The sequence below is a fragment of the Sorghum bicolor genome, chromosome 2 (genome assembly GCF_000003195.3).
Source record: "Sorghum bicolor cultivar BTx623 chromosome 2, Sorghum_bicolor_NCBIv3, whole genome shotgun sequence".
NCBI classification, from domain to species: domain Eukaryota; kingdom Viridiplantae; phylum Streptophyta; class Magnoliopsida; order Poales; family Poaceae; genus Sorghum; species Sorghum bicolor.
Genome location: NC_012871.2, coordinates 12,157,804 through 12,184,911, shown reverse-complemented (window position 1 = coordinate 12,184,911; position 27,108 = coordinate 12,157,804). Strand labels below are relative to the sequence as shown.

The following is a 27,108-nucleotide window of genomic DNA, read 5'->3' as shown; positions in this document are numbered from 1 at the left end:
TATGACTATGCCAAGACAACATAAATAGAAATGTGTCACTAATGTTCAATTAGAGATGCAGATTAACGAAATAGGTCTTCCATATCACCGCTCGTGTCAATATGTCTAGAGATGTGTCTCATCAATCTAGTTGCCTCTCCGATAAGTGGGGCTTACATAATGTCTTCCAAATTGCTGGCGCCACAATAGAGATGCATGTATGTGGTCGAGGGTGATGATTAGAGACGTGGCCTTCTAAAGCATGTCTCTAACCATCCTATTGAGGCATCATCAACACTATATGGGATAAATACTCGTGTCTGGTAGCTGGGTCTTTGAGGACTATCATCGACAACTTGGTTTGGTGAAGGCACATCTACAATGGTTTCCACCATAGACGGGTCAGAGTTAAGTATGACACCAAAATTCCGCTACCATAATGGCAGACCAAAACCAAATTCCATTTCTTTTTGAACTGCAACCCCACACGGCGCGTAGCAGGCTCACTGATGAAGTTATGAGTCAAGCCCGAGTCTAGTAGCACTGTGAACTCATGGGCAGCATAGGAGACATGGAGCTGCATCGTCTCCTAGGCTTGGATCCCCGTGATCGCGGACAAAGAGATCATGGGTGTCTCTATGTGTAACGGCGTCAGAGGAGGGGCAGCTACAACGTCATTAGTGGCATCATCTGATTCCTCAATGATGTAGTTCAGAGCCTCAAGATAGAATAGTTGAGCACACTTATGCCCCGGACGTAGGGTTCATCACAGCTGTAGCAGAGCCCCATCATGCGGTGCTCCGCCATCTCCTCTGGCGAGAGGTGCTTCAACGGGCGTGAAGTAGAGGATGCCAAGGGGGTTGTCAATGATGGGCTAGTCGACATTAGGGGCGTGGACAGGGTGGCCTGGCCGCCTATAGCGTAGCGCATCGAGCATGGGAGCAAGGGAGCGTTGCACCGCTTGTAAGCATGCACCAACCGCATGGCATGCTGCAAGTCCTGGGGTTCATGAAGCTCTACATCGATACAGATGTAGTCTGGTAAGCTGCCGGTGAAGAGGCGAGCCTTCTAAAGCATGGATAGTTCGCCCGTGTGCACTACGTGGGCTTGGGACGCCTCCATGTATGCGTCCACCGATGTTCTGAACGGAAGCCGGGCCAGATACAACAGGTGGTTGGTGCTGAGGGCAGGACCGAAGCCTAATGGCAGTATATCATTCTCCATGACGAAGAACCACTGCACTGCTACGCGATGCGGGTTAGGTGGTAGGAAGTCATCCACACCTTGTCAGCCTCCCTCGTCTGTTGACCGTGGAAGAACTGCTCGCACTTGTTGAGCCAACCGAGCGGGTCCTCCTTACCCTCGTAGACGGGGAAGGAGAGCTTGTGGTACTTGGGCACGGTGTTACCCTCTCACCCTGGCTAAAGGGGGGATACGGTGCCACCGCCGACATGCATGTGGATGCTAGGCGCTTGGGAAAGCCGCTGCAAGACGGAGGCGAATGAGGGCACCGGTGACAAGGAGTGCGAGAAGCTGATCTTATTGATTGGCACGCCCCTGCCTTGAGTTGGAGCAGCCAACCGTGATCCGTACCACCCACGAGGGCAGTGGAACAGACGGCAATGGCACCCCAGACGAGTCGCTTGCCGTGGGAACCTCCGAGATCACCTGCGCAGAAGTCGTGGGCAAAGTCGGGATGCTCCCAAAACCCGGTAGGCCGGACTGCAGGAGCGCCGGACGACCGTCGAGCGCCGAGAGTCGAGCTCCTTGGTCCGCCAGCTGGTGGCTGATGGCCAACATCTACAGTTGGAGGCCGATGATGGCTGCTGTCAAGGCCTGAAGTGCCTCCGTGGTTGTGAGAACCAGAGGTGTGGCTGGCATGGCGGGAACCATAGCACAAATATGGGTTAACTAAAGAGAACAAAAGGAAAAAGGGAAAAAACTACAAACTAGGTTAATTATTAATTTAATACTTATTTACTAAAACTGATCAAATGTACCAATATAGGTATGAACACAAATTTGTGACTCACATACAATGCATGGACATATATCTAGTAAGACATAAATATGGGTTTTGTTTCAAGTGCCCAACTTTTATAAATAGGTGCTTGATATAGAACACACCAATATGTACAAACAGAAGTAGTCTATACCTAATAATAAATTGTGAAAATTTCAGCTCACTATGAAATTATGTTCACCAGTCCATCGGTATAGGACTATGATTATCTTTTCTTAATATATAATTGTCAAAATTTTTGTCCTCCACCTAAATTCTGTCCGCCAGCCAGGCCTCAGATACATAATCCCCGGTCGAGACGACGTGACCGATCCAGATGGACGAGAGATGTCGATCTAACCAGAGACCGAAAATTAGATGCATGCATATGCATGGGAGCATACACATGTGTCACGGAATGGATCGGAACAGGAGACTTGGAGTTCAGGCCAATTTGATCAAGTGTTTGCGTTTGTCGGACCTCTATAAAATCAAGAAGTCCATGGTGAGAGGACACGTAGATGCCACCTAGACTTTGATGTGAGACCGCGCACACGACACTGTCCAAATCATGTACTGCACTACCTCCGGCTCACACACGGCGATTAGTAAATAGCTAGGCAAAAACCATCTCAGTCCAACCATGAAACAACGATGAGCACCCTGGTGAGATCTTCTTTGTTTATTCAAGCCTACCTTTTTGCTTGGCCTGTTCAGTAATTACATTGCTTTAATGTTAGCTGTGAGTAAAAGTTGTACATAGTGCAAAATCAATTATTTGGCCTGTTGAGTTATACCTATTGGTTCCTTTTTATGTTTTTATTCAATAAGGCATAGAGACTTGCATACCACTGATTTACATAAGCTTTTTGCATGATCTTTGCTCTATGATTTAATTTTTTAGTTTAAAGATTATAAAAGTCTTTTAGTTCATCTTACAGCTGGATTAGTACTGTTGAGTGCTTAAAAAACATTAAGTAGAGGTACGTAATGATATTCTATGTGATATTACATTGCATGCACTGTGTACATCTATGTCAACTTCCAAAGTGTGTGTCCATAATGCTACCAATTCATGCCTAGCAGTTGATAATGCTAAAGAACGCAAGAGACAAAGGGATAGAGCCCGATGCTATGCAATGATGGATTAGAATTACATATATTTAGGGGTCTTTTAGAACTTGAAATTTAACATATAAAATTTAAAGTTATGATAATTAACGTCAGAATATTTCTATGCTTTGCAAGAGGATAAAAATATATCAAAATTGTATTGTAACTCGATGCATGCTCAATAGAACATTGCTATATTATTGTTAACGTGGTCGTCATAAAAGAAATTGTAGATTTAAAATTTTAAACAAAAGATAAAAACATAAATAGATATTTATATTGTCGTCATTGTTTTTCATCTATATATATTTGATAGTTTTTTTATCCTGTTGCAACGCACGGGCATATGTGCTATAGTGATAACAAACAATGAGTTCAAGTCATTAGTTAATTAATAAATCTAAATTCGTAATTGGCCACGTGAGTACCAGGGTGCCAGGTCCTGAGACAGAAAATTGGCTTCGAGGCCAAGGAAGCAGGCAGCGCGTAGGTAGGGACAAAAGCGAAAATGATAATCTTTGATTTTTAAAAATCATTTTAAAAGTTTTTTTTGTTTTTTAGTCTAAATAAAAATGATAATGGTAACCGAAAGAATGAAAATGATAATGGTAAAATAATCGAAAATAAAGGCAAAAAGATTTTGCCTTCTTCCAATCGTTTTTTGAAGATTTTCGTATTTAACTGGTAGTTTACCATTGATAATTACCGATTCAGAGGTCTTTAATTAATGACATGTTTGATATTCATCTTTAGGAAGCCTACATACTACAACCTCCAAGAAGAACTCTAATAATTCATATTTTGATCACTATGTTATATCGAGTCAACTTGGAAATGATCATTTATATTGTGTCTTTGTTAAGGATTATCGTACTATTGCGTGGTTTCCTACTGTTTGAGATTTAAGATGGTGTGAATTGTGTGGTTTTAGCTTGTGATCTTGTCAACCGTGGCTTTATTTATTATTGTCATGTGAGATAGATCGAATTATAGGTTTTAAATAGCGGGCTAAGGTGTTTAGCGGTTTATGTCTAAAACAGCTAATAGCGGAGCTATATAACGGAAATATAGCAGCTAAATTATACATGAATACAAATAGCGGTATCCTCTTTTTATGTTCGATGGTTTGGCGCGTTTATCATTTTTAAGATAATTGTTCTCATGGATTCTCATCGTTTTCGATATATTTTCCGTTCAACTACTATCATTTTTTTAATTTACCAGAATATCAATGTGTATTTATTTCGGACAATACCGTACCGATTTTGTTCTCGACAAAAAAAATATATATAAAAACAAAAGTAATTTGGCCTCTTATCGATCACTAGCAAAAATGCCCGTGCGTTGCAACGGGAGAAAAAACTATCAAATCTATATCTATATCTCTCTCTCTATATATCTATACATATATATCTATATATATATATATATATATATACTAATAATAATAAAGAGACAAAATTTTAAGCTCTTTTTTTTGTCTCTCTCCCTCTAACTACCGAATGATGGGGAGCTTTTTTTATCTGAATTTATATATATAATACGTGCTCATACGAATTAGAATAACTTGCGTCTAAACCAATATAGAGTATGAGTCCAAATATAGGTGAGACCCACACCCACTTCATGTGCGTACCTCCACTTCGTGCAAGCGCGGCACGGTGTCGTCGAGCCAACAGCGAGCCTGGCAGCCACCGCCGGTGGCGCGAGCAAAGACTTCAACGAGTCAGACATCTGGGGGCGTTCGAGCCTCCCGAGCCGGCGGGCGGGCCAGTTTCTGGCCCCACGGAAGGCGTCGCCGAACGACAGGGCCGCGCACGTGTCGCCACCGGTGAAAAACCCGGACTGGTCCAAGATCCTGGGCAGCGAGTACCGACCTGGCTACCACTATGGCAGAGGAGGCGGGGGGTGACTGGTCAGAGCTCGACGACGACGAGGACTCCGTGGAGCTGGCGGTAGGGCGCCGCCGCGCCACGTCGCTATCGCTGAATGGGGTCGTCAACGGGACGCTCAAGGTCTGAGACGCGGTGTGGAAGCAGACCACCAGGTAAACAAAAAAATAAACAAAAAAGGACATATAACAACACTATATGGAGACAGTAAAAAAAAGATCTATCTAGATGACATTCAGTTGTTTTAGCCTCTCTTATCAACTGAATTTTTTTCATACACTTAAACTATCTTTTAACTATATTTACACTGACTTATTATTGTATTTATAATGACTTTTTTGGTGTAATTTATTGGACATAGTGGTGTAATTTGAGGATAATACAAATATATACCAAATCTTTCTTTACAAATTATTTCTATGGATTTCAGATACCATAGAAATATATGTCAAAATATTTACAAATTATGCACAAATTTTAGAAAAAAAATCAGACATCAGAGGAAGAGGAGAACTGAGGGCAGAGCTCCATCGTTGGTGTGTGGCAGCACGAGGCCTCTGGTCACCGTTGGAGCTGGGCATTACATGCTCATATGCACCACGTCGGGCAGCCGCACTTGCCTGCGAACGTCTTTTTTTTTGACAAGGAGAACGAGTTGTGCCATCGTCACATTCGCATCCGCGTGCAAGTGTACCCACCCTCGAGGAGGAGCAGGGCGCCCAGTGCCAGACTGCTAGCTATCTCGTTGTCCGCACATGGTTGTGCCGCGGCAGAGTCCCGTCGACAGCCGGTCGGGCACGCGTACGTGCGTGTTGTCAATCACCTGGGCGTCGAACCGTGTCCAAATCAGACGGCCGACAATCAGCTCAGCGCCCAATCAAGCCCAAAATCGAAAGGGCCCAAAAAATCGGATGACCCGAAACAACCGGACGATAGATTACGCGTACGCGTGTGTGCCGCGCGACCCAGTCGTGCGGTTTGCGATTTTTCTTGCGCTACCGTGACACACACGGCGACGGACGGACGACGAATAGCCGCCCGCCGCGCCCTCCCACTTGACTCCTCTCCTCTCTCCCGTCTGCAGCGCTGGTGCCTCCCATCGATCCACCAAACCGTTGGAGATCCACACTTTCCTCCCTCCCTCCCTCCGGCACCGCCCGGCCGCCCGCCCCCGCCATGGACGTGGAGTACGACGTGATCGTGCTGGGCACGGGGCTCAAGGAGTGCATCCTCAGCGGCCTCCTCTCCGTCGACCGCCTCAAGGTACGTACCCTACATCGATCTCCTCCTCCTCTCCCCTTTAATAATTCTCTCTCTCCGTCGACCTCGATCACCTTCACGGTGGGAGAGTATATATGCATGTCTATTCATCCAAGACCGCGCCATGGAGGCCCGGCTAGCCTTATTCTGAATTTCTGATGCATTTTCAGTGCGTTTATTTTAAAATTGGCCGGGAGGATCGCACTTCTCTGAAATGCAGATTCTCTTATAAATAAACACAAGCGGGTCAGGTGACACCGGCGAATCATTTCCGGACATCCACTCGTCACTAATTTAATTTACCGTGAAAAGAGGGTCGGTCAATAGCACCACCACCAAACTTTCTTTCTTTCTTATTACTCATAAACAACAGTTTGGCCATCTTATTGATTGATCTGATATATGCACAAGCACAACGGTAGTAAAAACATATATACATGTGACTCAGATGCTAGACGTGTGCGTGTGGCCGCCGGCTATATATATTTGCAGGCATTATCATATATCTGTTTAATCTGGACTTGCACGCGGCATCCTGACGAACGTAATATTAATTTTGCAATTCTGCATGTCATTCATTGTTCATCAGGTGTTGCACATGGACAGGAATGACTACTACGGTGGAGACTCCACATCGCTCAATCTCAATCAGGTGACGATTAGTATTGCAAGCCTGAGATCTCTGTTTGAACATGTTTTGGAATAATACCCCGCCCGCCCAGCCCCCACATTAGGCCTTGTTTGGATATAATCGGATTCACATCAATCCACATGTATTGGTGTGGGTTGAAGTGGAACTCGAACTAAATTCCACCCTAATCCACTCCAACACATGTGGATTGAGGTGAATCCAACAACATTCAAACAAGGCCTTAATAATTTCTCGAGTTTGTGGGTGATAGCGATCCATGAGACTCGCCTGTATATGTAGCAAAATCCTGATACTAAACCATGCATATGGATTACTTTGCCTATATTGATTATGATGATCTACCTGCTGCTTATAATGATCTAATCGAAGTATCGAACTGTCCAAAACATTGCTAATTAAACTGCTATTTGCAGCTCTGGAAACGGTTCAAGGGTGAACAAACACCACCTGCACACATAGGAGCTAGCAGAGACTACAATGTCGATATGGTTCCAAAGGTCTGGTCTGCTCTTTTCCAAATTCCTACTTTTTTTTGTTTTTCTAGATTAGATTAGATTCCTTTTGAAATTCTATTCCAAATACAAATTATAAGTCGCTCTAGCTATTTTAAATGCATAGCTTTACTATGTATCTAGACGTCATAATGATTTATAATTTGGAATGGAGGGAGTCGTAGTATATTATTGGACTGAGATATCGAGGACACAGTTGCAATGATGGCCACGTAATGCCTGTTGAGGTTGTCTGTGAACCTACAACTTATACCATTGTTACATGCATACTTTCATATATGTATTTAATGAAAACATGATATACACTTGGATTTGTTTTAATGTGGCTTTGCATGATCATTGTTTATTAATCACTTAAAACCATAACACAAGAGAAGTGTCATTGTAAGTTTATTAATTCAGGACGTGAAAGGTCAAACAATAATACATTGCTTTAGGAAAATGAGCAGTGGTCGGCACCTGCACTCTCTTTTCTTTCTTAATTGAATGATAGGGCTCCTTCCTGTTTTGTCCAAAAACATGAGCAGTGGCGGTTGGGTTGAATGCCTTACCAGATTGCTTTATGAAACCACATTCTGACATATAATACCATTGCCATTTTGACTAGTTTATGATGGCAAATGGTGCATTGGTTCGTGTGCTCATTCATACTGGCGTCACCAAGTACATGTCCTTCAAAGCTGTGGATGGAAGCTATGTTTTCAACAAGGGAAAGGTTCAATCCCCTTCACCATGAATAAGCACTCTATTTTTATCAACAGATTTACCGATTAGGGCATGTGTTTATCTATTTTCTTGGGCTCCAGATCCACAAGGTTCCTTCTAATGATATGGAAGCTCTCAAATCTCCACTGATGGGGTTATTTGAGAAGCGAAGAGCTGGGAAATTCTTCCTTTATGTCCAAGATTACAAGGAAGATGACCGAAGTACTCATAAGGGTTATGACCTTACTAAACTAACGACAAAAGAACTCATATCGTGGGTACCCATTTCACTTCTATACCTTTTTAATATTTTTACATGATTATAATGTAATGGAGTATTTGTTTATACTATTTGTATCTTGAGTTCCATACGATCTTGGTCCTTTTTGTACTGTGGCTCCATGTTACATTTCTGGTGTCCTGGTTACCAACTTTCTCAAGTAGAAATAATTTACATGCAACCGTGATTTTTGGAAAGTAACTTCTTTTGTCCAAGTTTAGTTTGGAAGCCTTTGCTAATACTATTATGGATCATCTGTTGCACAAATGAAATTTCATTTTGGAGTAATCGAGCAAGCATGAAAAGATTCCATAATTTTACCAAATGCAGATACTAATGCTACAATTGTTATCCATCAAGGCTACAACATGATATTCCATTTTAAGAGTTGGGACTATAGGCAGGCAAACCAACATCTATGATTTATCATTTAGATTCAGAAAATTGTATCTGATACCGATGAACATCAATAATTACTCAGATCAATCAAGATAGGCAAAGGAGGCCACTTATATCTGGCTATGTATATATCTTTTATCATCACTAACGCCTTCCTTCGATCACATTAGTAAAGACTAAAGAGGCATTAGTTAAGGCGGCTCAATTACTGGCTATGTAACTATGAATAATTCTTTATTTAGGAGCATTCTTGTTTTCTATCCCTATGTTTCAAGTAAATTTTCTGTTCTAGTGCTCAATTAGGATTCCATTTACTGAATCTCTTATGTTCTATTTTTTTTCAGAAAATATGGTTTGGATGATAACACGATAGACTTCATTGGACATGCAGTGGCTCTTCATAGAGATGATAGCTATTTGACAGAACCTGCAATTGACACTGTAAAGCGGATGAAGGCAAGTCTTTATAATGATATAACAAAAATTTCCCTTCACAATTAAGGATTCTTGTTGAAATTTTTATATTGAAAGAAAGAGCTTCAAATGCAGTTTTTTTCTTAATTAATAGCTGCTCCTCTAGTAGTGGGCTGTGCCAGCTCACCGAGTCGAGCTGTTGTTTGGTCTTCTAATAATATATGCAGAATGGTCTTGCCGCCCTTTCAGATAAAAAAAGAAATACTCAAATAGCTTTGACCAGAATTTCTAGGACCTTTTCTTTCAAGTGATCTTGATTGATTGTGGCCTGATCAAAAAATACTATCTTGAACCTTATACTCAACTTAGCTAAAAGTTTGACCAGAAAATTGTGAAGAAAGTCATATTGTTGTGAAGAAAATTACTACTATTATAGTTATCAGTTATGGCAGGTAGACCTGCCAGTATGTGACATGGGAGGAGTTACGAGGTACCAAATAGGTACTTGAAAGAATTGAATAAAACAGAGTTATCCTTTGATAGGCACACACAGACATTGCAGTCGAAGTGCCTAAACCATTATATTATATCGGCAGCTGCCAACTGGACCCTTTTATTGTTACTAATAATAATAACTTTGCGAGTGTTCGGCTGCACTGACTGCTGCTGATGCTGTTTATAGTTGCAGGCTTTGGCTACAGTGATTTCATTGTAGCAAAAGCAACTGAGCGGAGCCTTTAAAACTTTTGTGCCCTTTTATTGATTGCTTTAATTTGCTCATTTCACTCTAGCCTACCCCAACTCTTTGTACTAAAAGACCTTGTTGCTGTTTTATTGTTAATGTTACTTACATGTATGTGGAGTTAAGTTATCCCTTCACTTCCATTTTGTGTCATTACTTACCTAACACCATTTTAGAATATTTTCAGCTTTATGCAGAATCAGTGGCTCGCTTTCAAGGAGGATCACCATATATTTATCCCTTGTATGGTTTAGGAGAGCTGCCACAGGTCAATACTTAGAACTTTGTTCAACTGCTTCTAGCATTTATAGATATCATAAGTAGATGATTTATAATTTCTCCTATTTGACACAGGGTTTTGCAAGACTTAGTGCTGTCTATGGTGGGACCTATATGTTGAGTAAGCCAGAGTGCAAGGTACAAACAATTAATTTGGGTTATAGTCAGTAATTTTCCTTATTGTTTCTTCACTTCTTCAGTGACTTTGGCACAGCATTTACTAAGTGAAAGAAGACCCAATGCTTTCATGTTTGGTATAAGGATAGTATATTGAAACTAAAAAAATTACAAATGTTTCTTGCATCATTGGAAAAAAGTGTATTATTTTCTTGAATACAAATGTGTATATTTTCTGACCTGATATGTTGATGAAATGGAACCTTTAGAAGAAACCATCCATTTCACAAAATGTTTTGATACTAACACTATAAATTATGAAAGTTTCCATGAACAATTTCTTTTGGTAGTCTAGCTTAACTTTTCTGCCTAGTTGCTTCATGGGTGTGATGCCACCTGGTAACAAGTTGTTCGTAGAGATAGCCAACGTAACATGGTCTTAGGTAGGTTGTATAAGTATTTATGAGGAAGTTATTTGATATAACACTTATGTTCTACGATGTCCCTGTGTTAAGCAACATTCACATGAGAGAATAGAAATTTAGCTGCAGGAAGCCAGGAACTAATATAATTTAAGCAAAGTGCCAAGATTGGTTTTCTGTACCACACCATTCTCTGTGTTTTAGTGTTTTTATGGTTTGCAATCTGACATAAGCCACTACATTCAGGTAGAATTTGATAGTGAAGGCAAAGTTTGTGGTGTTACATCAGAGGGGGAGACTGCAAAATGCAAAAAGGTTGTCTGTGATCCTTCCTACCTACCTAACAAGGTAAATCCCTTCCATTTTCGCATTATAAATGGTAATATTTTATGTATATATTTTTCACGTCCTCGACTTAAGTTTCATTATTCCATTACTATCTTCGAAACTCAATACAAGCAAATCAAATCCTTTTGACGTATGATGTATGAGCAAAAGAAATTCATTTAGTCCTTCCCTTTAAAGAGTGTTTATGAGAAAACACCATTAAACTTATAAAATGTGTTAGAAACAAATGCAGTTACTGAGTATTTTACATGATGCTAATGGTAAACAATTACCAGGTTAAAAAAGTTGGAAAAGTTTTTCGGGCAATTGCTATCATGAGCCATCCCATCCCAAATACTGCTGAATCTCACTCAGTACAGATCATATTACCACAGAAGCAACTTGGTCGCAGATCAGACATGCAAGTATTTCTTATATCATGTCCCAAATTTATCCATTATTTGGTTGTGTTTCACCTTCTTTGGTTCTAATGTGCGAAGCAATGTTCATGTGTGCATACCAGGTATGTTTTCTGTTGCTCCTATTCTCATAATGTCGCATCAAAAGGCAAATACATCGCATTCGTGTCAGCACAAGCAGAGACTGATAATCCAGAGAAGGAGCTAAAGCCTGGGATCGATCTTCTTGGGACAGTAGATGAGTTATTTATCGACACATATGACAGATATGAACCTAGCAATGACTCATCAGCAGACAATTGTTTCATCTCAACAGTAAGCATTTTCTGACATGCACCTTTGGTAGAATTTTCAAATATCCTTAATTCCATTTCAATTTACTACTTTTTCAGAGTTATGATGCCACAACACACTTTGAGTCCACTGTTATGGATGTACTTTCCCTTTACACAAAGATCACCGGAAAGGTACATATATATACTTGTATTGGCTAATTGTTTCTTGAGAACTTTTTGGCATTTAACCTCTAGGACAAAACAACTTCCTAAACCAGCCTATGTCTATTTTAATTACACTAAATTAATGTTATTTGACTGATCCTATTTCTCTGGTTGCCTGCTATATATTCCTCATGCTTTTTTTTTTTGCAGACTGTTGATCTCAGCGTGGATCTAAGCGCTGCAAGTGCTGCTGATGATGATCTCTGATACTTTGGTGCTATGTGGTGTAGTGTCAAAAAGATTTAATGAAGCTTTGATTTTGCAACTCTTATTAGGTTCACCTTTATTTTTTCAATTGTTGTTATTAGCTGAGTTATGATGATGATTAAATATTGCATGCTGTAAATTTGAAGGTACTTTTTTTATCGAAAGTTGATATAACACACCGGTCTGGCCATGTTTAGATTTTGAAGAAAGAGTAAATATGCCAGCGGTACCTAAGCTATCCAAACTAACAGTTGCGTATCTAGACACTAAACTATTTAAGTACCCTAGTCAAAAACCGTGACATCACAGTATGTGACAACTCAATTGCATAGGCAGTGGCACTCTAATGTGGAACCACTCATAGTTACATGGGCATCCAGAAGGCCGCCGCTATTTCGGCGACTCACGTTCATCATCTCTAGAGGGTTACATAATCCTTAGCTGGTGATACATCAAGATATACATCTACATCAAATCTCCAGCGACACAGATGGCATCATTGGACTCTGGTTGGTTTAGCACTAATCCCCTTAATTTTCTATAATAAATAACTAGTGGTTATGTAATGATCTAAGAATAAAATCTTGTGCATGAGTTGTTTATGATTTTTTATGTGTTTAGATCTAAAGAACCAATTAGGCCTCGTTCGTTTCTGGCGGATTGGCTCATTCTCGGGCCCATTCCGGGTGGAATGCTGCGGCCCGTTTCTAATCCGGATGCAATTAAGAATGTGCGTTCGTTTTGGCCCGACGTGAAATCAAAACTGGGCCGGAACCAAAACTGGTTTCGCTTTTTACTCTATCCACAGCCCGGAACGGACCTCCTACCCTCCGTATTGGTTCCGTCTCCTGGAACACGCGACGATTCGAGCAGCAGATGCAAGAAGAGGTGGCGTGGGGCGACCACGGAGGGGCGTGGGGCAGTGCGGGGCGGCGCAGGGCGACTGTGGGGCGGCGCCCTTCCCCTTCCTCGTCCTTCTCGCCGGTGATTCACTCGCTATCTCCTTCGTCCTCGTCCTTTCTCCCTCCTCATCTTGAGCATGATGGTCTCCTGGTACTTTGATGGATGATGATGATGATCAGTAGTGGGGAGCTAGAAGTGGGCGTCGATCTATCCTGCAGGTTACCTAGGTGGTTCTTTTCAAGTTGTGGGTTGGTGTTTGTGGTGTCGATCTGCATTTTTTTGAGGGACGTGTCGATCTGCAGATTAGGAAAAAGAAAGGAGCAAAGATGGGAAGGATAGAGCTTGTATGAGACTGGGAGTGGAGTCGAACTTGATTTGGGTGCAGCTCACCCTGCTACTTTGCCTATCTGGGTGACAAAGATCTGACATGAAGTGGTGGAGGAGTTGCTGCTGCTTGAATCGATGGGAAAGAAACGGAGATGCAGAGGCTGGTGGTCTTGATCTGGTTTGGTCGGTGGAAAACAAGGAGCAGAGGTGAATTCCTGGTGGATGGTGACAGCAGTTCGGGAGCAGAGGAAGGCACTTGTTTTGTGAGTGGCTCTTCTGCTTATGGTGGATGGTTGAACAAGCTACTTTCTAGCATGAAGAAGCTGAGCTTTGTCAGTTTGAGCTAGAGGACTGACCCAAGTCGAGTGTACTCTTATCGTGAGATTCTTCAGTTTGAGCTAGAGGGTTGTTCCAAGTCGAGTACACTGGTAGGGGACAGAGAATGCCCCCCTGATCTGCTCTGTTTTCTTTTTGGTATTGGTGGGTGTACTGTGCTCTGTGCAGCAATACAACCACAATATCTAAATCACTGATTTCTTACTGAAGATTCATCTCAATCCTGATTGCCCTGTTGGAGATGCTCTTATTTATTCATTTTGTTTGAGGGGGACAGGGCCCTAAACACTAGCTTAATATTGCCTTTTTTTATTTTTAGCGTTTATTCTAAGAATTAGTCAATGTTAAAAATCCTTTTTTAGTCAGTGAGACTTATTCTGGGGTGAGTCTTATAGTGAGGAAGGATTTCAAGTCTACAATTGGGATAGTTGAGAGCAGTCTGGGGACATTCGACACGCGAGGCTTGAAAATGCTAGGCATGTGGAAGCTGATGAACCTACCGTGGATCCTCTATTTGGATCCTTTACTGCCATGGAGTTATTCTCAGCGAACGGCTATATATTTTTTTCTGGTTTTGCTTCTTTAAGGACTCCTCTTTCCTATACAGAATAGACAAGTGAGAGGCAAAACTTTTTACTAGTAACTAATCCTGCAGTACAATGAGAATTGGAGGGTGTACAAACTTACATCAGTCCTTAGTCTGGATGGCCTAGGATTGGTAGTTTTCTTGAGCTTTCCTGCTTGCTCTTGAGCACTTTGCTCTGCAATTTAGCCACCTGCATTAGATCCACAATAGCATGTCAGGTTCTTCACATCCTAACTGCAAGAAAAGAAGGCTCGATTTCTCTTTTCAGTACCATCAGTTCACAGTCAATAGTTACCTTCAGAGCAACATTTTAATATCAGTGTACATGATATTATTTGTTGCCAGTTACCGAGAAGTAGTAGTGACTGCAGTAGTAAAGTTATTTCATATGTGCGCATCCTAGGCTGCCAGGTGCAGCAGTTTCCACTACGGTACCTTGGTTTGCCCCTGACCACCAAGAAGGTGCCAAAGGCAGAACATCAGGCGTTGGTCGAAGCGGTTGCAAGGAAGCTCCCGCTCTGCCACAGATCTCTCATGGCAAGGAGCGGCCGCCTGATCTGGATCAAGTTCGTCCTAAGGGTGATCCCCATCTACTCGATGATGGCTGATAGTTTACCTCCGTGGGTGCGCAAAGAGATCGATGCGATCTGCAGGAAGTTTCTTTGGGTCGGTAAGGACGCCTCGGTGCGCGGCCGATGCATGGTGGCCTGGGAAACTTGTTGTCGGCCAACGGAACTAGGTGGGCTCGGCATTTCAAACTTGAAGTTGGTCGGCTACGCCCTTCAAACCAGGTGGTTGTGGCTACAAAAGACGGATAACGCCAGAGCATGGAGTGAGCTACCTATCAAAGCCGACCCAGAGGTATTGGCTTTCTTCAAGGCCTCCACGTTCACGCTCCTTGGCGACGGCAACTCTTCCTTGTTCTGGGAGGATCAATGGATCCAAGGAGAAGGTATCAGCGACATCGCACCCAACCTTTCCGCAAAGGTGTCCAGAAGAATCAAATCAACCTTGACGGTGCGCCAAGGACTATCGGGACGGGCTTGGATAAGATCGATCTATGGCGGGCTCTCCATTGTTGAGGCTGTCGAGTACCTAGATCTTTGGGCGGCCACCGAGAACATCATCCTTACCGATAGCCCGGACAGAACCATCTGGCGATGGACAGTCGATGGGGAGTACACGGCAAAATCAGCCTACTGCAAACTTCAAGCTGGTGGAACCATTTTCCGAGGCCACAAGCTAATCTGGAACTCCTAGGTGCCGCTACGGGTAAAGATCTTTCTTTGGCTGGCCTTCAAGAAGCGACACTGGACCAATGATCGTCGGGCGAGACACGGGCTGCAAGCACAGCCTGAGTGTTTCCTGTGTGATCGGGCGAATGAGTCCATCGATCACATACTGACGAACTGCCCTTTCACTAGAGAGGTATGGTTCCTCATCCTGTCCGGTCTGGGCAAACAACTGCCACCGGCGCAGCAGACAGTCGTCGCGTGGTGGAGGCGCATCCGGGCCCTGTGGCATGGACGGGCGAGGAAGGGCGCAGACTCGCTATTCGCCCTCGTCTCTTGGCATATATGGAAGGAGCAGAACGCGCGTTGCTTTCGGGCGACTACACTCACCGTACTCGAGCTACTGTCTGTGATCAAAGCGGACGCCGAACAATGGATGAGCGCGGGCGCAAAAAAATTAGGAGTTCTTGGCTCGGGGGTAGCTTCGCTATCCACCGAGGATGGTTTCAGTCTGCCGTATTTTTCTTTCAATTCCTGCTACGGCAGGTGAACTCGTTTTGTATTGTTCGTATTTCCTTTTTCTTTTAATATAATGATACGCAAACCTCTTGCGTATTCGCGAAAAAAAAGACTACATCGTGAGTCATTTTTGTTCAATTATTGTGTAATTTGTAAAAGAAAGCTTGCTATTATTTTCAGGGAGGAGGCAATGATCAAGAAACATTGGGTTCGACAAAGTGCCTGAATACATGAGCAGAGATGAGTTATCTACTGGTTAAATTATGCTTTCATGAGTGGATCATGACAGCTGGCCTTTTGGTGCACCTTTTACCAATTTTGGCGGTAGCTAGCATGTCCTTTATCTGTGGCTGCACATTATCTGTGATACTCTTTGCTGCCCATTATCTTTACATGCATGATGAGAGACTTGCAGATAAAGAACTCCAAAACATGAAGATTTATTTATTTTATTTTGCTGCAATGTATAAGACTATAAGAGTTTGTTTTTGCTGTAATGTATTTGCAATGTATTTCATGAGATGTATTTGCAGCACTCCAAAATAATCATGTATCCAAAACTGGTATCTGCTGTTAGTGCCCCAAACAATACATGTGTTAGATCCTAGCAAACCGAACAGCACAAGGTTGAAGCAAGGAATAAATACAGGCTGGGAATACATACAAGGCAGGGAATGAGTGACATGCAGGTATTAACTCGTTCCTGGTCTGGAAAAAATCTGCTCCGGTATTGAATTCAGGGCAAACGAACAAGGCCTTATTGAAATCGGCTCATTTCTAGCTAGCAATCAGCCCCAAATTCTAGAGGAAGTTCACATAAGGAACCACCTCCTTTTCAACTTGCGAAGCTCGTGCTCCATGGATGTCACGGTGCTCTCACAAGGATGGTGGCGATGGGTCATCCGAATCGATGTTGTCGAGAGGAAATACGTCCATCCCACCTTTGTCAAAGTCAAACTATTAGCACAAAATATGTATTCCATCTGATACTATTTTCTATAAATCTTATCAAATTTAAAATTATTACATGATTTTATTAAAATTATAATTATCTAAAAATAATTTTATTAAATACGAGATATATACAGAGAGTAACCTGTAAAAAACCTGTTAAGCACGGTACCAAAAGCAAATAAAAGAGGAAATTTATAGCTTTTCACGTGAATTTGAAATGAAGATAAATTTTATATTAGAATTGTAGCTCTCGATGGGATTTACAACTTTGTAGTTGAAAAGTTTTCGAATTGAAACTATTTATAGTATCAAAATACTATTTTAAATGTACAGATTTTAAAATTTAAAATTTAAAATTATCAAATAAATCTTGGATATTGATATGGTCTATATAAAAGTTATAGTCCTCAGTATAATCTACAGCTTCGTAGTTGAAATGTTTTGTATTTGAACTCGTTTAGTATCCCTTGCCAATTTGAACCAAATAAAATAATAGATGGAAAGGAAAAATGAAAGTAAAATAACAAACCACGTCTCTCTGATACATGGGCCCACCTTCCTTTGTTTTCTCTTCGTGTACCCCCAGCCCGCTCGGTGCTTGCCATCTCTGTCTCTCATGGCGTCTCTCTGCCTCGTCAGTCGTCACTGAGCACCGGCGCCCCCCCCCCCCCCCCCCTCCACTCCACCTGCACAGCGCCGTCCCCCTCACCCCCACGCAGCCATCCGCTCCTCGTCGCCTTCCGACGCCGAGTTCGCCGGTGTCGATTTGCACCGGCGGCGGCTCGATCTGGCCGCCGCCCGTGCCGACCTGCTCGTCGAATCCGGTGAGCGCTCGGCCTTCCTCTCTCTCTCTTCTCTCTCCAAGAGCGGCCTGTGACGGCCTGTTTACCTGCGGATTCGGGGAGGAGGGTTCCCCTTTCGTTTAGGGGTGGGCGGCTGGTTTTGTGGGGTCAGAAACGAAAAAACACCTTCTCCTTATGTGGGATTGGGGTTCTATTGGAGCCCCCCAAACCCCTGGATGGTAGTTTTATCTCAATTGTTATTGGGGGTGGACGGGTGGTATTCTCACTCTGTTTGGGATGCTCTACATGTTCATTGTTTGCACTACACTACATCATAAAAGGGGTAGTATAAACAATAACGAGAATATATGAATCAGTGGGCACTTTAAAGGCATGATGCAAATTGCCACAAAATAATGTTGAATCACATACTGGAAGAAGTCAGGCAAAAACAATAAAGAGAATAAAAGTATCTTGAATTCAATTATGTTATGCCAGGCAGGGCAATAAAATGCCATGTTATCAAAAAGGCTGCTTTGAGTTATCAGCAAAGTGTCTAAGGGAAGCCAGTTAGAACCTTGCTTTTGAAGTAGTAGCTTGATCCAGAAATGAACTGAGTCTGAGATTTCCTTCTAGCAAGTAACACCAAATGTGATTCGTGTTAGCAAATGCATTTAATTTGAGGTAACCCAAACTGGTTGGTTAGGACTTTACTTTTTTTTTCACGTTTGAATGAAACTAAACACGTTGCTAGCAAACCAAAAGATAGAAATAGAGGACTGTGGTAACTGGGTGAATAAAAAATGGCCTTAGCATTATGAGCAATTGTTGTTTGGCCCTATTATGGTTGAATCCTCATCATGAGGTAATGCCTCCTTGTATCTCTTGGAACAAAGAATCAAAGATGCTTGTCTTTCATATTGTGGTTGGCATTGTAAGTTATTAGCCCATTTTACTTATGTAGGTTTAATACATGGTGCATTATGTTGCTTTGCTCAGTGTATTTTCCTTTTGTAACCCCTGCAGTCTTACATCATGCTATGCTTAGTTTTGTTTTTTGAATTTCAGTTTTCAGACGTAATGGATGGGCAAGGCACAAAGCACAGGATTTTGATGGTGTCTGACTTTTTCTTTCCAAACTTTGGTGGGGTGGAAAGCCATATCTACTACCTGTCACAATGTCTACTTAAGCTTGGCCATAAGGTCCTATTTTGCTCATAAACTATATAGCTTTCTGTTTGCTTAACGATTCTTTAGGATGTTAGATGCTCTTAACAAATATTCATCCGATAAACTAATGATTATTTTTCTCTCGAAACTGCCTCTTTCATCAGTTTCTTTACTCTTATCTGTGTCATACTAGACTTTTAGGAATTTGCATGTATACTGAGATGCTGTCAGACTGGATGACATGGACATGCATAGTAGATCATTAATTGTGAGCTGCCAAATTTTGAGCAAAGTTTATGTGTTTTCCCAGGTGGTTGTCATGACGCATGCATACGGAAACAGATCTGGAGTACGATATGTTACAAATGGTTTAAAGGTTTATTATGTACCATGGAGGCCATTCCTGATGCAGAATACACTTCCTACATTATTCTTGACGTTCCCAATTGTAAGGACAATTATTATTCGAGAGAAGATTTCTGTCGTGCATGGACATCAAGCTTTTTCAACACTGTGTCATGAAGCATTAATGCATGCTAGGACGATGGGGTACAAAGTTGTCTTCACAGATCACTCACTTTATGGTTTTGCTGATGCTGGAAGCATTCACATGAATAAGGTGCTGCAGTTTACTCTTGCAGATATTGATCAGGCAATATGTGTCTCTCATACAAGCAAAGAGAATACTGTCTTGAGGTCTGGGATATCTCCAGAGAAGGTTTTCATGGTTCCTAATGCAGTTGATACTGCAATGTTTACTCCCTCCCCCAAGCGCTTAAGCTGTGATGAAATAGTTATTGTTGTGATCAGTAGATTAGTATACCGAAAAGGTGCTGACCTTCTTGTTGAAGTCATTCCAGAAGTGTGTCGTCTATTTCCAAAGGTGAGTTTGAGCTACATCACTATATAAGTCAAATAACCCTGGTGAATTGAGTATGTACACACTAAGGGAGAGCCTTTGTTACGCAGAATATAACAAACTTGATCACCAATTGTTTTGATTGACGTGCATGTAAAACAAGTCTATGACAGTACATTTTTATTGGACAGTAGAGTTTGGCTGTTTTCTTGAAGTCATCTTGCACCATTATTTTCTTATCGTACTGTTTTGAATTTAGTGAGTTGGTTGTATTTTGTCAATTAATGACTCCATGGATTTGCAGGTTCGCTTTATTGTTGGTGGTGATGGTCCAAAACGTGTGCGCCTTGAAGAAATGAGGGAGAAGTTCTCCCTTCAGGATAGAGTTGAGATGTTAGGAGCTGTACCTCATGCTCAGGTGCGATCTGTTCTGATATCTGGACATATATTTTTGAACAGGTAAATTCTTCCTACATTTTCACCATTTTATGTTGAAAATCTTGTTTCTACTTTCCAGTGTGTTCATCCCTCTTTTGTTTTTGATGGACTCCCATCTTGAGCCATTTGAATTTGGGTTTTGGGATACTTTTTCTGTGCTTGCAATAGAATTTTAGCATTCTTTATATCAGGTTATTTAAGTGTTCTTGAATATGTGCTCCAAAAACACAAACTAGGAATATGATTTAGTACACAAGTTCATTCATGGACGTAATGGGTAGTTTTCTTCTGAATTCTGAATATATTTTAGATGGATCAGGAGTTAACTGAAGGATGATAACTTTTCGCTCATCTTGCATCACCTACCTTCGTTGTCAATTATGACAGAATGCTATAGAGAAACTAGTTGATAGGGAAGTTAATGTCTGGGACAGTGTAAAGCGTTTGACTATTTTATGTATAATACTGTAAGTAACACTGAAACCTAACCGTTGTTATTTTTAGTTCACTTACAGAGGCATTTTGCATAGCTATTCTAGAAGCAGCAAGCTGTGGACTGTTGACAGTGAGTACTAGAGTCGGTGGTGTCCCTGAGGTATGCGGTTATGATCTTAAGTTTCACTTTTACAGAAAATCCCAACCCTTGGTTAGTTGATTTTTCAGTCTTATGCAATCCATTTTTCTTTTTTCAGGTTCTTCCAGATGACATGATAGTACTTGCAGAACCAGCTCCTGGAGATATGGTAAGAGCTGTCAAGAAAGCCATCGACATGCTACCTGGCATAGACCCCCAAATCATGCATCTTCGGGTGAGCCTGAACTCTCAACATTCCACACCTTATCTGAACTCAGGATTGTACCATTGCTATTGTGTTCATTTTGCATTAGCCTCTATTTAGTTGGAGTTTCGTATGCAAGGTCCTTGTTCTTGATTGAGCTTCTTCTGTTTTGCATCATAGATGAAAAAACTTTATAGTTGGGATGATGTGGCCAAAAGAACTGAGATTGTTTATGACCGTGCAATGCAGTTCCCAACAACAAATTTACTAGATCGCCTTCCCCGGTGAGTAAACACAAGATGCTAATGACTCATCTCGTTTCTTCAATAGATATTGTTAATGAAATAATGTATATCTTTATTTTTTTTTGGGAACATAAGCTTCATTACTCAAGAAAATTCATTACAATCGAACTGCAAGCAACGCTGCAGGAAGATGATTCATTGCGAATGTATATCTGTATTTTGTTTATTATTGACTTAGAAAAATTTATTTCATCATCCTCTCCCGTTCTTGTGCTAAATCAATTTTTGTTATTTGTGGCAAATAATGTTGGGAACTTGGTCAATTTATGATCCATATCTCTATATTTTTAGCGACAACCAATTTGAAATGCAATTGTTCATTTGGTGCCTCTAATGGTGTAGATATCTTACTTGTGGATCTTGGGCTGGAAAACTGTTTTGCCTAGTTATGATCATCAATTACCTACTATGGCGCCTTTTAGAGTTCCTACAGGTATTTGTGTATCCATTGCATTCTCTGTCTCTGTCCTTTTACCTGCTTTTAGATTTGGTGGTATCCTTACACGAGTTTTATCCCTCAGCCTGCTGAAGGTATTGAAGAAGTCCCAGATATAGGGCCACTACATGCTCATTTAGGTTCAAAGAATGATTTTTGTGAGGCTCAAGAGAAGTGAAACTTACATTTTGTCAGTTTTGAAATGGTTGGGGACTTGAGGTGGCAATCATGGTATCTTCTGCTTGTCAGCATCCGTTCTGATCCACAAACCCGGTATACTTTATGATATGGTTCCCACACAGCATTTTATCTTGAAGCTTCCTGTTTCAGTAGTGGGAACTGACAGAGAGAGCAGCGATCTTGATTTGGAGGATTTCTTGTCATGCTGGTTAAAGCTATGGTCCAAGTCTCTGTCATTGCCAACTCGTTTCTTTTAGCCTAGTGAGTTAATGATCCGCGTTCTTATCTCCGGACCATTATTCAACAAAGTATCCGCTAGAACAATGGTACTCTGATACTCTCTTTTGCCACCAGATTGCAGTGTTTTTTTAGCCACATCTCGGTTTTGACTCGTACTGTTTCATGATTCTCACAGAAAAACATTAGGATATCACAGTATCCAGAGTCTTGATTGACATCTCGTGTCATAACACCTTGTGATGTCTTATATCATGTTGGAGCACCGATTCCTACTATGTTGGTGATGTAAGGCCAATTCCAACCAGCGACTTGTGTGAATCCAATATGCATGGTTCCAGTTGATAATGTATTGAGTATATAAAAAAATTGCAATCCCTTTCGGCACCCTTCAGAATTAAAGAATTTGATCATTCGCTTTGTAAGTTAGCTTTTGTAAGATATGAGTTTTTTCTCAGGGACTATTCAATCCGTATGGAATGTTTTGCGAAATTTTTGTTTTACGAGTGGGTACATGAACTTGTGTCCATTTGGAATATCTGTGTACCTCCATTCGATGGCCTGTTTTCCCCAGTTTAATTTAATTTAAAAATGCAGCTTGTGTGGTACGCGTTATGTGCTAGTTCCTTTCACTTTTTCTGCTTTCTGGTGTGTGGCCAGCAACGTGTCGTGCAAACGCTATTGTGAAAAGCCTGCTTATGGTTAGATATATATAGAGTAAAGAGTTGCCAGCCTGAGCAAAGGTAGTGTTCTGTATTCAACTGAACTTAAGAATCTCTCCTAGGGGGGGGGGGGGGGGGGGGGGGGGGGGTGAGTTTGGAACCTCTATAATAAGAAGTCAAATTTCTTTCTTGTTTTGATTTCCTTATTTTTGGTTGAAACCTATCTAATTTATACACCTTACCGTATTTTGTGAAATTAATTAATTAATTAAATTACGAACATTGGCAGTTTAGCACGACTTATTTTGGAGATACTTCGTGCAACCCTAAGAAAACAAGGAGAAGGTCTACACAAACACGAGGGCTTGATTGACTGTACTTTGGACTTTTGTAAAGGCCTAGAAATAAGAATTCAGTTCAAAAGATTGCTGCTTTTCACTTCAGTGCTCCTCCTATTGAATGATTAGCAACTTGAAATTACAAAGATTTGTACTCAAAGGATCTAAGGCCTCGTTTAGTTGCCAAAATTTTTTAAATTATTTCGTCACATCGAATCTTTAGACGAATGCATAAAGTGTTAAATATAGATAAAAAAAATAACTAATTGCACAGTTTGTTTGTAATTTGTGAGTCAAATCTTTTGAGTCTAGTTAGTCAATGGTTGGATAATAATTGCCAAATACAAATAAAAATGCTATAGTAGCAAAACCCAAATTTTTTTTGGAACTATAGGTCTTAGTTTAGGCCTTGTTTAGTTCACCCTAAAATAAAAAACTTTTCAAGATTCTCTGTCACATCGAATCTTGCGGCACATGCATGAAGCATTAAATATAGATGAAAACAAAAGCTAATTGCACAATTTGGCTGTAAAATCGCGAGACGAATCTTTTAAGGCTAGTTACTGAACAATATTTATCAAATAAAAACAAAAGTATTACAATGTCAAAATCCAAAAACTTTTTGATCTAAACAAGGCCTAAACCAGGCCAAAATTCCAAAACCTTGGCCTTGTTTAGTTCTAAAATTTTTAGGGAAATAGGTAATGTAGCACTTTCGTTTGTATGTGACAAATATTGTCCAATTATAGACTAACTAGACTTAAAAAGATTCGTCCTACAAATTACAGGCAAATGTATAACTTGTTTTTGTTTTTATCTATATTTAGTGCTCTATGTGTTCAAAGAATCGATGTGACACGACTCTTAAAAAATTTTGGGTTCGGAGGAACTAAAAATCCTTGTACAAAAATTGCCATCTTCTCGACAATCGAGAAAAAAAAAAGGATTGACGTTCTCAGAAACTGCGTGGGAAAGGGAATCCTGAATTCCTCCTCCTCCCACTTTCCCAAAGAACGAACAAAGAACCGCCTTGTTCTCCGCCCCCGTCGCCACGCCTCCCGAAGGCCGAAGCGACAGCGAGGTTTCCAACAAGTCAGAGCGCGCAAGTCGGAGCCCGGCCGGCCGGCGAGGCGGGCGGACTGCGGAGGGAACCAGAGAGCAAGGCGAGGAGCGCGGAAGAGCAGAGGAAGGGGGGCGGCAAAGGCATGGCTCGGCGGCCGGCGTCGTGGGAGCAGGGCGGCGACGAGTACGACTACCTCTTCAAGGTGGTTCTCATCGGCGACTCCGGCGTGGGCAAGTCCAACCTGCTCTCCCGCTTCACCAAGAACACCTTCGCCCTCGACTCCAAGTCCACTATCGGCGTCGAGTTCGCCACGCGCACGATCCAGGTCCCACGAATTTTGCACCTCTCCCCCTAGTTCCCTCTTCCCTGTCTCTTGCTAATCCACTTGTTCTTCAACGTTCTACTGGTGGTGGTGATGGCAATTTTTTTTCTTCTACTAGTGTATAATAGTATGTTTGACTTGTAATGTTCGCGGGGGAGATTCCGCGCTTCACTTGGGTGCTCTGTCTGAGAGATTCTTGAATGGCAACCGGCTGCAACCCCATAAAAATATAGTTGTTCGGATTTGGAATTTGGTTAAGATATGCTTATGATGATGGATTGGGTTTCTTGTCTTCAGAAGTACTAGGAGAACTCTGCCGTTTAGTGTTCAATACTCCCTCCGCTACAATTTCTAGAGTTGTCCTAAGTTAAAATTTTGAAACTTTGACCAAATTTATAGAAAAAAACATTAAGATTTATAGTACCATTAGATTTATCATTGAATATATTTTCGTAAGATACTCATTTTATGTTATACATATTGATGCTCTTTTCTATAAAGTTGGTCAAAGTTAAACAGTTTGACTGGTACGGATTCTAGGAATTGAAGCTTTCAGGGACAGAGGGAGTATATAGATATTGGTATGGTCGTCTCGGTACTTTCTCAACTTTTACCCATGGGAAGTTGCCCAAGGGTAAGCCGCGGATGTGCTGCTGGTGGCCACAAATTGTGGATGCATGTTTAATTTGGTGGCAGTTATTTCTTTTAGGCCATTGGTAGTTGATAACTTGAATAAAGTGACTACTGACAGATATTTACTTCTTCTGGTTTGAATTACTCTGTTTAGACTCATGCACATAGATCACGCTTAACCTTCTGACTTAGTTTGCTCTTATTGATTATCCACTCCTCTCTCCAGCACCATTCAAAGCTATAAAGAGGTGTAATTTGGTGGAAAATGTTATATCGCAATTGATTATTATGTTTGCCTGGGGGATTGAATTTTGAATTCATTTATTTTTTGTTTGACCTTAATTAGAATACTGCAGTGCTCTGCTTTGTGATAATCTTGCTTGTGCACCCTACTGAAATGTACAGACAGACATTTATTCTGGTTCCTCAATCCCAGACCTTGAGGGACATGAATCGTTACAGGGAATGAAGAAAAGAAATTCTTTTCTGATGTGTTTGGTTATGGTGTTTCAAGGTTTAGTAACGATACTGGATTGAAAGTTCTCGTTGTTTGTTGGAATAGATTCAGTTAGTAATCAGATCAATGATACATGGACAAATAGTTAGTTTACAATGTATCAATGCACTATAGGATGTTTTTCAACCTATGAAATGCTATAAAGATTTTACTACCGTTTGGCATATTGCCATGATGAAATATGATTTACTGCTTGGCTATCCCAGCCCATTCCACATAGGTGGGTCAGGATTGATCTAAATTGCTGGCCCATCCATTTGGACTGGGCAAGGATTTGAGCCACTCATGGAAGCTCAGCATGTAACAGAATTTGAAACAGATGATTTGAAGAAAGTTACTAGTTAATTTCATTATTCAGATAAATTTATCATGATTACACTTATCTGTGATGCATGGTGTACTTACTTATGAATTAATTTTGCCTTTTTATTAACACAATAATACTTCTTTTCCCACTGCTACTGAAGAAATAAGTTATCAAATTTGATTTCTCTGATCCAGGTGGACACTAAGACTATAAAAGCTCAAATTTGGGACACTGCTGGGCAGGAGAGGTATCGAGCAATTACAAGTGCTTACTACCGAGGAGCTGTAGGGGCATTGCTAGTGTATGATGTTACTAAAGTAATGACGTTTGAGAATGTGAAGAGGTGGCTGAAGGAGCTCCGAGACCATGCTGACTCGAACATAGTTGTCATGCTCATTGGCAACAAGATCGACCTTAGACACCTGCGTTCTGTCGCGGTTGAGGATGCTGCAAGCTTTGCAGAGAGCGAAGGTTTGTTCTTCATCGAGACCTCTGCACTTGATGCAACAAACGTCGAGAAGGCTTTCCAGACTGTTCTAGCTGAGATCTACAGAATAATCAGCAAGAAGCCCCTATCTTCCGAGGAGTCTGGTTCAGGGTCTGGTAACCTCAGAGAGGGGCAATCCATTCAAGTGTCAGCCACAAATTCTAGTGCTCTTACGTCACGGTGCTGCTCTTCTTAGAGCTTCTCACCTGGATCATCTAAAGAACAATTTGTCGAAAAGGTCCTCTTTCGAGACATACTTCGTCGAAATATTTACTCTGTGTGAACAATAAGTGTAGATTTTAAAAATGTCAGACTTGAGACGCTGACTATATTTGACCTGCATAGTCATGTTCCGTTGAGAGGTGCTGTGGGAGAAAAGTTGTATTGCTCTCAAGCAGAGAAGGCTTTGTATCACCCCCAGCAAAGCTCCTTGCTCTTAACTAGTAGCAGGGTAGTCTTTGTATGATTTGCAGTTATAATTTTTATTGGGGTTAACTAAGGCCCTGTTTAGTTTC

General features: G+C 41.3%; 3 protein-coding genes and 1 long non-coding RNA gene across 7 annotated transcripts; all 4 read left to right on the top strand.

The window, feature by feature from the left end:
- LOC8084599 (guanosine nucleotide diphosphate dissociation inhibitor 2) lies at window positions 6,030–12,397 on the top strand. The gene is made up of 13 exons (XM_002461780.2): window positions 6,030–6,249; window positions 6,836–6,898; window positions 7,312–7,395; window positions 8,018–8,125; window positions 8,217–8,389; window positions 9,139–9,250; window positions 10,138–10,218; window positions 10,305–10,367; window positions 11,015–11,116; window positions 11,392–11,516; window positions 11,619–11,829; window positions 11,907–11,981; window positions 12,165–12,397. Exons 1-13 carry the CDS (start codon window positions 6,163–6,165, stop codon window positions 12,219–12,221), a joined length of 1,341 nt encoding a protein of 446 aa, XP_002461825.1. The 5' UTR covers window positions 6,030–6,162; the 3' UTR covers window positions 12,222–12,397.
- Window positions 13,214–13,866, top strand: LOC110432915. Its single transcript, XR_002450205.1, has 2 exons — window positions 13,214–13,342; window positions 13,427–13,866. It is a non-coding gene; the product is annotated as an uncharacterized LOC110432915 (long non-coding RNA).
- Window positions 17,743–22,802, top strand: LOC8084598 (phosphatidylinositol N-acetylglucosaminyltransferase subunit A). 4 transcript variants are annotated; one of them, XR_002450203.1, is made up of 10 exons: window positions 17,744–17,902; window positions 18,929–19,063; window positions 19,341–19,913; window positions 20,194–20,348; window positions 20,832–20,922; window positions 21,020–21,136; window positions 21,287–21,390; window positions 21,754–21,844; window positions 21,933–22,353; window positions 22,443–22,802. XR_002450203.1 is itself a non-coding variant. In XM_021454130.1 (9 exons), the coding sequence occupies exons 2-9, from the start codon at window positions 18,941–18,943 to the stop codon at window positions 22,023–22,025; spliced, it is 1,347 nt and encodes a 448-aa protein (XP_021309805.1). In that variant the 5' UTR covers window positions 17,743–17,902; window positions 18,909–18,940; the 3' UTR covers window positions 22,026–22,777. The 4 variants fall into 4 exon arrangements, 3 of the variants coding, with proteins under 3 accessions (XP_021309805.1, XP_021309804.1, XP_021309802.1); XM_021454130.1 differs by having other exon boundaries at window positions 17,743–17,902; window positions 18,909–19,063; window positions 21,933–22,777; XM_021454129.1 differs by having other exon boundaries at window positions 18,936–19,063; window positions 21,933–22,777.
- LOC8084597 (ras-related protein RABA2a) lies at window positions 24,197–27,108 on the top strand. Its single transcript, XM_002461778.2, has 2 exons — window positions 24,197–24,652; window positions 26,301–27,108. The coding sequence occupies exons 1-2, from the start codon at window positions 24,470–24,472 to the stop codon at window positions 26,787–26,789; spliced, it is 672 nt and encodes a 223-aa protein (XP_002461823.1). The 5' UTR covers window positions 24,197–24,469; the 3' UTR covers window positions 26,790–27,108.

Excerpts from the sequence above, each read along its gene's own strand:
- LOC8084597 (XM_002461778.2), top strand. The coding sequence starts at position 24,470 with ATGGCTCGGCGGCCGGCGTCGTGGGAGCAGGGCGGCGACGAGTACGAC. Across the intron at positions 24,653-26,300 it reads TCGCCACGCGCACGATCCAG|GTGGACACTAAGACTATAAA; the intron begins GTCCCACGAATT and ends TCTCTGATCCAG.
- LOC8084598 (XM_021454130.1), top strand. The coding sequence starts at position 18,941 with ATGGATGGGCAAGGCACAAAGCACAGGATTTTGATGGTGTCTGACTTT. Across the intron at positions 19,064-19,340 it reads TACTTAAGCTTGGCCATAAG|GTGGTTGTCATGACGCATGC; the intron begins GTCCTATTTTGC and ends GTGTTTTCCCAG. Across the intron at positions 21,391-21,753 it reads TTACTAGATCGCCTTCCCCG|ATATCTTACTTGTGGATCTT; the intron begins GTGAGTAAACAC and ends CTAATGGTGTAG.
- LOC8084599 (XM_002461780.2), top strand. The coding sequence starts at position 6,163 with ATGGACGTGGAGTACGACGTGATCGTGCTGGGCACGGGGCTCAAGGAG. Across the intron at positions 8,390-9,138 it reads ACGACAAAAGAACTCATATC|AAAATATGGTTTGGATGATA; the intron begins GTGGGTACCCAT and ends ATTTTTTTTCAG. Across the intron at positions 11,117-11,391 it reads CTTCCTACCTACCTAACAAG|GTTAAAAAAGTTGGAAAAGT; the intron begins GTAAATCCCTTC and ends AACAATTACCAG.